Here is a 10408-nt window from a genome sequence, read left to right as displayed (position 1 = left end):
CTATTATAAGTTGTGTAACTGTTATTTCAGAGTATCCAACTCACAATACATAATGTAATACATATTTAATTTTTCTAAAAATAACATAAGCTCATAAACTATAACATCAAATGCTACCTTCATTAAGTAATTATGCATTTAAAACATTTAAATTAAAAAAAACTTACATAAAAACTGTTTAAAAATATTTCACTATTTATAACCCATACTAAAACTATTTTGAATTAACTCAATAAACCGAAAACATAAAAACAAAATTGATATCATATACCAAACAAATTCATAATTCCTTGAAAGACCATTAAAATTTTAAAATTTGCTAGGAAGAAGTGATCATATAGGATTCGAATCATATAAATTGCTGGGGATCGAATTTTGTGAATGAAGTTGATTTAAATAAATTTATTCAGGATTATTTGAAGTAATTTTTAATTTATAAAATCCTCCTAAAAAACTCACTCCACAATATGTTTAGGAGAAACAGTAAGAAGAAGATGCATTTTAAAATAAGCATTTAAAATAGAAGGTAGAGAACCTAAACCCTAAACCCTATGTTTCCAAACAAATAATTATAACTCAAACCAGCGGAGAAACCTAATAAAACAACCTTTCCTGCTCTGCTGAAAGTGGAAAGAAACAATGTCTGTATAGACCGGGGAGCTCAAACTCCTCAATGCTCTTCAACGAACATTGAGATTGAAATATGAACCACATTGAGTTTTCTTTGTACACTCTATGGTGAAGTCAAGCTCGAATTCTGTAACGGTCCAGGCCCACCGCTAGTAGATATTGTCCCCTTTTAGGCTTTCCTTTGAGAGGAACTAGGGAGAGGTTTCCATACCCTTATAAAGGGTGTTTCGTACTCCTCCCCAACCGATGTGGGATCTTACAAATTCATTGTGATGACTACTTCAACAATATGAAAAGATTTAATGACTGAATTCGCGTAGGAGTAGTAGCATAAGGTTGTAGAAGCATAAGAGGTAACAAGGATAACAAGTTACAACTCTCATAGTGGTTAAATTATAAAATCCCTTTTACCCCGTCGAAAAAGAAAATGCATACATCCCAAAACTGAAATACCATTATTGTAAACGACACCTTACGAGGTTTACTTGTCATCTCATCATCTCATGTTACCCTCCCGCAATACATCAATCATATTGTATATCCGCTTGTCTGTCTTTGACTGAATCTGCAGTAAACAACATTCAATTGTTCATGCATCCATTACAAAACTTGGACACTAACTTGATTAATAGATCCTGATCTTGAGAATGGAAGTAACAAAAACAAGACTATTTCTTAGTTCAACCACGTGTGGAGGTGAGAGGTGGGGGATTCGAACCCTCTAACTTCTTGGTCAAAACCAATTGAACAATAGGTAAAGCAAACTAAAATTTTATTGTGATAGAAAAAAGAACAGAAATTATACTATAATTAGTATTATAGCCTTTTGAGAAGCCCTATCTCTCTACCACAAACTAGCTCTCTAAATTATGCCCACCTCAAACTCCCCAACACTTTATTTATAATCGTCAACACAAACCAACTTCTCAATAATTACTAATTCATCAATGCTAATATTTCTGACACTAATATTTCTCTATTTTCCTACTGATATTCTAACCATCTACTAGTCATTGCTAGTTCACGTATTTCTTCTATTCTAAAGTTATTTGAAAATAATCAAGAGAATGATGGGATAGGAGCATTACCTTTTTGGCTAGGAAAAGAACAGCATCAACTGTGCCCTCGGCATAAATTGACCTACCACAAACATTATGCTGAAACTCAAAAGAAACTCTGCAAGGAAAACAAATAAGCCTTCATTCACTGACTCAATACATGGAAATGTAATTAAGAATATCTAAACAGTTCCTTTGTTCATGAATAGAGAGGGAGGGAGATGGTATTACGTCTTGTCTGGTGATGTCAAGTGATACATATGGAATGCGTGGCCAGATAAATGCTCCTCTGGAACTCCCACCATTTCAATCTGTTGCTTGGGATCCCGGATCAATTTTATCTAAACACATCAAGATTGTTAGAAAAAAATAGTCAACATGAGCAAATTAATCCAAATTATAATTGTCGTCTCTCATATGTGATCTAATTACATATTTAAAAGTGAAATGAGTTAGAAAAAATGTTTCCTCTGCACACCTGATCCACATCAAAAGAGACACCTAATTTCTGGAAGCAAGAAATGACTGCCTTGGCAGTTCCAGATGCATCCACCTTGCTTGCTTGATGAGACTCCATCACCTAAAGTTTTTATCAAACAGTTGGTCTCAAAAAAGAAAATTTTCAACAATCATATACACCAGTAGATCATTTATGGGACGTAGTGAATCATTCAATGTTGAGTTGTTGGGATAAAAGGCTTAAGAAATGAATGTAGAATAACAAGGCATTGACTGTTATAAGAATAATATAGAAAAGAAAAGAAAATTGAAGTTCACACAAAGAGTTCATTTGTTAAAGCAATCTCAATAACAAAGGTTAGTGCTCCCCCAATTTTAACGCTCGGTTTAGAAGGCATGGTGCATATAGTAACACAATCCTCCACTGACTACTATTATTTCTCTTTGCTTCTTATTCTTTTTCTTCTTCTTCTCCTATTGTGGATTGATGTCAAAAAATGTACAAGAGTTGGACGATCAAGAAATGCAGAGACATTTACCTCCAACGAATATCCAGAGAAGGCCCCAGGAAACTGCTCCGACATTATTTCCATGGCAGCAAGGAAGGCAACAACCTATCTACCCCAAAACACAATCAGAAAATGAAAGAGAAGATGATCCCAAAATCTAGAGTTAATAAGGATCAACATCAACCAGAACGTAACAATATCAAATCACCTGTTTGCCCATTTGTGGGGAGATTACTGCATAAACCTTTGAGTCATCCACAGTTTTATACAACCGATCTCTATCTCCACCAGTTGTTCCCATCACAAAAGGAACTCCAACTTTACAGTAAAGCTCTGCATTATCTGCAACAAGATGGACATTAAAATGAAGCTCGAATATTTATCTGCTGTAAATGGAACGAAGCTTGTCCCGATGTAGTTTTATTGCAAGAGGTCAAGCTCCAGAAAACTACTTGAAACTTGATTAACTCAGTAAGAGGTGGCTACTCATTATCAATCTTCATTTGCATACCTAAGCAATAAAACATGGCGCTTAGGTGGAAAATTTACTGTGATTCATTGGTCCTATGCCCTTTGGGAAGAAGAAAAAAAAACAAAACATGATGAAATAAACTCAATCATTGTGGAATTAGATTTAATTGGAATTTCTGTATGATGGGAAATATTTATGGTCGAGCATGGGTGAGAACTCCATTCAATCTCTTCTTGGTCATTTTTTTGTTATGAATCTCTTAAAAAGTCTCTTCGAAAAAGTAAGGAAAATACTCTCTTCTCACTATTCCCTTACGTTTCCTTCCTGGTAGTTTCTGGGTTAGCAAAAAAACAGAAAAATATAGAAAATTATCAATTGTGAGCAAAAATAGCGTACATGCAACATAAAATTTCACTTGTAGTATCTTAAAAAACTGTCAACCTTCACTGTTGAAATTGTAGACAGATTACTGTATATCAAACACTGTCATTACCATTTACAGCAGAAGGCACAGTGTAGTCCACCACAATCAAATTTGGATATTCATCAAAAACTGATGCGAGGACATCTGCCCTATTAGAAGGTCCATGAACCAAAATATCCTTTCCAGATGCTTGTATAGTTAGTCCAGACTCCTCCAAAGAACCAAATGATACTGGTACAACATTGAGGCCAGCAGAGTCAGCAGCTTTGATAACAGCCTTTCCCATCTTTCCGGAGCATCCATTTACCTAAGCACCATGATAGAATGAAGCACACAATCGAAGCCACATACGAGATTCCAATAACTTCTAGTAAATCCAGGCAAGAACTAAGATTACGAGGGAAGTAAGTATGCACTGATAATAAAACTTTTTAATAAAAATAACATCTGAAAAAGCACTAAAAGATGACGCAACATGCCTCCATGATACTTATGAAAGCTAATTTCAGGACTATGACGGTAAGAGGTCTTATGAAATAAAGCAGAGTTAATATCAGAGAATCATTGTCAAGTATTTAGGTCATTTATGAATCAAAATTCATAGGGAACATAGTAAATTCATAATCCTGAAGGATATCCAAAAATAACCTAGGACGTATAGTGAAACGCCAAATACCATAATGGAGAGGTCCAAATTCTGAGAGGAAGAAGCACCGGTTTGAAGTTGTTGAAGCGGCGATGTTGCTGACATTGACGACATCGATCTCACACAGAAAAACCTGGGCGTCCGATAAACTACCCCAGCGGAGGAGAACGCGGGGCGGAATGAATTTGGAGATACACTGAGAGAAGGAACCATTATCGACGGCGAGAGACTGAACGACGGCGGAGGCTGACTGAGAGAGGTATAAGGTGAAGCGGCTGGTCAATTTGGCTAAATGGCATCCTATTTTTTTTTTTTTTTTTTTTTTTTTTTTTTTTTTTTTTTTTTTTTTNCTTTCGAACCAAAAAAAAAAAGTGAAAATACATTAATGACAATTTTACCCTCGTTTTTTAAAGAAAAAAAATGACCAATTTTTACCCAAACTTGTCACGGCAACAAAATGTCCCTTTCATGACAATTTACCCCTATTCTTTAAACAAAGATCAATTTTTACATTTAAACTTGTCATTCATAGTTAAAAAAACAAAAAATTCATTTTTACCTTTAAACTCGTCGGAGGAAAAAGTGTAAATACCCATTAATGACAATTTTGACCCTAATTTTGAAAAAAAAATGTAAACTTATCATTTAGGAATAAAATGTCCCCTTGAACAAAAAAATAAAATAAAAAGTAAAAGTACAAATTTGCCCCTACCTTTGGAAGAAGAAAAAAATCAACTTTTTTATCTGCTATATCAATTTTTCACTCTAAAACTTCCAATTTCATCCAACAAATTAAATTTACTGCACACCAGTTTTTTACAAAAAGAAAATTCTTACAATATCTCTACTCACTTACCCCTCACTCAAACCTCTCCCCTTTCAACCCTTTCTTTAAAATCTTTTCCTTCTCACCATCCTAATAGTCTTTCTTACAACAATGTGTAGAATCGATCCATGAACGAAGAATCGTCATTGAAAAAGGCTCTCCTTTTACTTTAAATTCGTCCCGATTTCATGTCAAATTTGAGAATTTATAGATTAATTCATGCTAATTTCTTATGAATCTAAATGTACATACCATTATGCGATTTTTCAAAGCTTCAACAATATTTCCGACTCAGCATTTGAGAAGGTGAAAGTAAATGATTTTCCAACTTAGGAGAGGAAAAAACGTTGATGAAAGAAAATTTCGTTAGTCCTGATCGAAAACTGCTTAAACCTCTAAAAAAAAAAAAAACAAAAAAACTTTAAAACGCTCTTATGTTAGTAAAAAAAACAATTTATCTACCCCACATATCACCACTTCTTTCATTTTCTCTGTCTCATCTACTTCATCTATGACTCAACACTTTTCCATTTATCATATTTGTTTTCATCGCTACTTCAATACTTTAATCTCATTAATTTATTTTTCTTCGTTTAAACTCAAACCATGAATTTAACATCACTATAAGAAATTTAAGCCTTCAAATTATAAGAAATTTAACCCTTCAAATTAAACTCAAACCATGAATTTTATTGAGATACTTAAATAATGAGATATTAATTAGGCTTTAATAATTATTTTTAAATTTAAGATTATTAATTAAAAAATAACAATAATAAATAAATAAAGTGCGATTTTAAATCACGGCTCTCGGCCACCAGCGGCCCCAGTAGAGAAAATGACATCCAGACTTCCCCACTACGCTTTCCTCTCTTCCAACCTCCCTTCTTCATTGCATCATCATTCTTCTTCTTCTTCTTCTTCTCCAATCCCAGTTTCTGATCCTTCCATCATTCAATATCCTTTCCCGATCATCGATGCAGGTCTTCCGCCAGAGCTCTTCCTACGATGTCAATCGCTGGCCGCCTGGCGTCCGCTTCTACCCAACTGATGAGGAGATCGTAATGCAATTTTTGAAGCCCAAGATATGTGACCCAAAAATTCAGTCCGACTACGTCACCGATATCGATTTCTATAAGTCGGAGCCCGAGGAGTTACCTGGTATCTCACTTTTGCCCTTTCCGATTCTATTTTAGGGTTAGGTTTTCAGTTCGGTTTCCTTTGAAGCTAATTGTTTTGTGAAGATCAGCTTCAACTTTGGGTGTTCTGTTTATGCTATCCGATTCATTGTTTTTGTGCTCCGACTCTAGTTTCTACTTGGTTGAGTCATCGATATTGATTTCGGATTAGTTCATTTGGGGTAATTTTCTTGCATTGCTGGTGCTTCTTTGCGAATTCAGTTGGTTAATCTATGGTTTCCTGCATGCCTCACTTTCTGATCCTTTAATTTTTGCACACGCTGATTTAATCTCTGATTACTAGTTTTGATTTTTCCGCTTTACCCTTGGACCCGAAAGTGCCGCGGTTCTTTCTTATTTGTTTTAGTCTTCTTCTTATGTGACTTCTTGATTACATGGAACCTCGTTCTTGATTTGTTCATAGTTCTCCATTTTTGTTAGTATTGGTGGAAAGCTTTTGTTGGGATTGTAATCATTTCTGATTTCTGATTTCCGTTAATTACAAGCAATAGTTTGTTGGGTTATGCTTATGGTTCGAGCTTAGTTTTAATTACAAGCAACTATGTGCTATGTCATTCTGTATTGTTTATTCCTGCGTAAAGTTAAATGCTTATCTTTTGCATATAGGTTCTAATAATTGAATGCAATACAGGACTTTCTAAGCTAAAAAATGGTGATAGATTATGGTATTTCTTCAGTCCAATAGTTCTGAAGTTCGGAAATGGGGCAAAATCAGTGAGGACAACCAGACATGGTTTTTGGAAAGCTACTGGTAAGAAAGTGTTGGTTAAAAGTAATGGTCGCACTGTAGGAATGAGGAGGACATTTGTTTTCTATAAACGTCGTGCCTCTATCCGTGAGCGTACCGACTGGGTAATGCACGAATACACCTTAGATGAGAAGGAGCTGAAGAGATGCCCAAATGTGCAGGTAAACATGTTCTGGAAATTGTCCCTTTTTCCTTTTATAAGGTTGTTAGTGTTTGCCAAGGTCGTGTGTTCTTTATTTCAGGTCTGTTATGCTGTTTGTAAGGTCAGGGAAAAGAGTGGACCTGGTCCGAGAATTGGCGAGCAGTATGGAGCACCAGTCAATGATGACTCAGTTGATCAAGTGGTGCTGGTTGAGGAATCTGAGATGGATAGTGTTGTTCTTGATTCACAATATCATAGCCTTCCGAGGTCCATTGAAACGTTTGATTCCGAGCAGCAGCCGAGTAAGGCACCAGAAAGCCTCAACCTTACTGAGTCAGATATGTCTCAATTGCCACCGTCCCAGACACCCAACGCTGAATTCGTCTTTAACGTTTCTGAACTAGCTAGTTGTTCAGGGGATGGCGATTTTCTGGAAATGGCGGATTTTTGTGGTCCTGCAGCTTGTTTAAACACTGAAAACCCATCTGGATCTGGGAACTTGTCGTATGAAGACTTGAACGCTTCGATGGATGAGCTCGATCGATGGCATGATGTGGAGACGTTTTTAAAGGAAATGGGTATGTCTCTAGATGATTTAGGGCCTTCTGAGGATGATGGAACTGTTCCAATGGCAGAGCAGAATGAAAATGTGAATCATGCAGCAAACCCCATGGATGTTCCGTTACAATCCATAATGAAATCCTCTTCTCAAGAAAAATGACGCATTTTTATTATTATTTTTCCATTTATTCTTGATCTTAAAGAAATAGAGAAATTGGTGTATAAATGGATGGAATTATATCCATGAAATTAGAAGTAATTTGTAGCATAAATTTTGTTGGTGTGAGAGATTTTGTAGTTGCGTCAATTCTGGTTGAAGTTTTGATCCAATATGGCAAATTTTTTTTTTTTTTTTTTTTTTTTTTTTTTTTTTTTTTTTTTTTTTNTCAAAATCAAACTCCATGACTTGAAACCAAACCTCAATGGGCAGCATCAAACAAACATCCTAGCAAAAAATTTAAACACCTCACTGATATGTACTTGCGGCCCATATATACGTGTCATTTCCTAATGTTATGATATGTTATGCTATAATTATGATGACATGAGTATTCATCAAGATTGAGCTTTATATTCATTCTTTATTTTTAAGTAATTAGGATTCTATCTCGTGATAAGCTTTAGAATAGTCCTGAGTATTTAAGCAAATAGGAGGCTACCCTAATTCAAGATGAGCTCAAAGATGGCACTTATTTTTTAAGCAATTAGGATATTATCACATAATAAGTTGATAGCCCTTGATTTTTAAGTAACTAGGAGGTTGTTTGTTACCCAAGACTTGTTGGTAAATCGTGATTGTAGGTTGAATAATTGATAGGCTACTCTAATCCAAGATGAGCTCAAAGTTAATTCTCAATTTTCAAGTAACCAGAACACTACCTCATGATAAACTTAAGTTAGTCCTTGGTTTTTAAGTAACCAGGAATGATAAGGATCACGGTGTTCCAAATGTTCCAACTGGATCTATTACACAATCCAAGGCTCGGTTCAACCATTATTTCATGTGTTACAAGCTGATTCGATTGAGGAAGGATCATTTAGAGCTTCAGAAGTGAATATTTGCACGGTTAAAGTAGCGGATGAAGTTGCTATAAATTGCACTCGATTGATAAGTGGGCAAAAGGTGGGAAGTTATTTGTAAATTGACTTCTTATTTTGTGGAGATTTACGGGATGAGAGTAAATTATGGCCACCAGCTTAATCTTTGAAAGTTTGTTTGGTGGAGAGACTATAAATACCTAGAAATTATTAGGTAAAATGCAAGATTTTGGAGGATTGAAATTGAGATCTCAAATTGAGAATTTTACCATTAAAATTTGAATCATCTTTGTCATTCTTAAGTTTCAAGTAATTGTTGTGGTAGATGGTATCTGAGTCATTCAATGAAATCTTGATCAAGTTGGATTGGGGTGGGACTCAATTTAGAACAAGGTTCCAAATCTTGGTTCTAGATCTTTGATTAATCTAATTCTAACTCTATCTATTGGTTTATCCGAATTTTGTATAAGAAAATGTTAATTTCTTTGATTCAAAGGTTCTTTCTTCAACAAAAGCATGGATCGTTGGGCTGAGAATTATGATTGTCTTATCAGTTTCGTATCAGAGCCTACATCTTTGTCGTCTACTCTAGAATTAATTTTATCGGTCATTTATGCTATTGTTTATCTTCCTTGAAATATGTCCATTTATTTTCTTGCAACTTCCACCATTCTTCGTCATCTTTTGACTTTGTTCTCATTTTTTCTTAAAGATCATATTTAGATCTTCAAAAAAAAAAAACATTAAGAACATTTTCTTCTTAATATTGTGGTTATAAATTATCCTCATCATCTATTTAAGCTCATTTGGAGATCAAATAACCATTTCTAATTTAGACCACATTTCCTCCAAATTAGAAATCCAGCCCATTTTCTTAAGCCCAATTGGAATTCTAATCCAATGTAATTTGCAAATTGGAAATGGAGGAGACTTTGCCAAATTGGCCATTTGGGCACTTTCAACGGGGGTAATCATGGACTTATTCATTACCCTATTGGCTTATTCATAACTATCACATAATATGTATGATTATTATTATGATTGGATCAACGTGTTGATCTTGATTTATGCCTTATTTGTCCCTAGACTGCACGATAGGAGGATTGAAAACCAATATATACCCACTTGATTATCTTTCATGAATGCTATCAGAGTATCTGTATGATATATGTAACGATCCGACTTTTTGCACACGTACTACTCATAATACATTATTTAACGCTAAAATTTAGTGATTTAAAATATATGAAAATATGCTAAAAACATTTAAGAAAAACATGCTCGGTGTACCTTTCCTAAAGAAATTTAAATACATGCAATTTAACCAAATAATTCAACAACAAAACAATTTAAAACAAAATGTCACAAGTTCAAAATTTCCTAGTTCCCATGAATTAGAAGTGTTCTAACAAAACTTCAAAAAATTAAAATTAACTCGATGTGGAAGCGTCTTAAATAAATAAGAAGAAACATAAAACTCTAAGTTGCTCCATGACCGCCTTCTCCACTTGCTCGTCACTCCCAGGCTACATCTTGCCCTTACCTGAAAATCATTTTAAAAACAAGGTGAATATTAAAAATAAGGTACTCCCTTGTTGATGTCGGACATGCAAATCATCATATAGTTTACCAATAAAAAATCAAGGTACCTTGGTGGTGGATTACTCGAAACACACATGTAATCTACTCATCGAAA

At 34.7% G+C, this 10408-nt stretch overlaps 2 protein-coding genes across 2 annotated transcripts; one reads left to right on the top strand and one right to left on the bottom strand.

Moving 5' to 3' along the window:
- Positions 1-918: 918 nt before the first annotated feature.
- Positions 919-4491, bottom strand: LOC111779409 (4-hydroxy-tetrahydrodipicolinate reductase 2, chloroplastic-like). The gene is made up of 8 exons (XM_023659581.1): positions 4229-4491; positions 3622-3859; positions 2865-2998; positions 2687-2761; positions 2167-2268; positions 1920-2029; positions 1719-1806; positions 919-1195 (listed from the first exon to the last, which is right to left on the bottom strand). The coding sequence occupies exons 1-8, from the start codon at positions 4409-4411 to the stop codon at positions 1127-1129; spliced, it is 999 nt and encodes a 332-aa protein (XP_023515349.1). The 5' UTR covers positions 4412-4491; the 3' UTR covers positions 919-1126.
- A 1357-nt stretch (positions 4492-5848) lies between these two features.
- Positions 5849-8004, top strand: LOC111778077 (NAC domain-containing protein 17-like). The gene is made up of 3 exons (XM_023657718.1): positions 5849-6185; positions 6855-7132; positions 7214-8004. The coding sequence occupies exons 1-3, from the start codon at positions 6002-6004 to the stop codon at positions 7832-7834; spliced, it is 1083 nt and encodes a 360-aa protein (XP_023513486.1). The 5' UTR covers positions 5849-6001; the 3' UTR covers positions 7835-8004.
- Positions 8005-10408: the final 2404 nt, after the last annotated feature.

Source organism: Cucurbita pepo, chromosome LG17 (assembly GCF_002806865.2).
Source record: "Cucurbita pepo subsp. pepo cultivar mu-cu-16 chromosome LG17, ASM280686v2, whole genome shotgun sequence".
NCBI classification, from domain to species: Eukaryota; Viridiplantae; Streptophyta; class Magnoliopsida; order Cucurbitales; family Cucurbitaceae; genus Cucurbita; species Cucurbita pepo.
The sequence above is the reverse complement of the archived record's forward strand: the minus strand, read 5'-3'. Positions and strand labels throughout refer to the sequence as shown.

Excerpts from the sequence above, each read along its gene's own strand:
- LOC111779409 (XM_023659581.1), bottom strand. The coding sequence starts at position 4,411 with ATGGTTCCTTCTCTCAGTGTATCTCCAAATTCATTCCGCCCCGCGTTC. Across the intron at positions 2,999-3,621 it reads TGTGCCTTCTGCTGTAAATG|ATAATGCAGAGCTTTACTGT; the intron begins GTAATGACAGTG and ends ATCTTGTTGCAG. Across the intron at positions 2,030-2,166 it reads TCTCTTTTGATGTGGATCAG|ATAAAATTGATCCGGGATCC; the intron begins GTGTGCAGAGGA and ends TGATGTGTTTAG.
- LOC111778077 (XM_023657718.1), top strand. The coding sequence starts at position 6,002 with ATGCAGGTCTTCCGCCAGAGCTCTTCCTACGATGTCAATCGCTGGCCG. Across the intron at positions 6,186-6,854 it reads GGAGCCCGAGGAGTTACCTG|GACTTTCTAAGCTAAAAAAT; the intron begins GTATCTCACTTT and ends AATGCAATACAG. Across the intron at positions 7,133-7,213 it reads AGAGATGCCCAAATGTGCAG|GTCTGTTATGCTGTTTGTAA; the intron begins GTAAACATGTTC and ends TCTTTATTTCAG.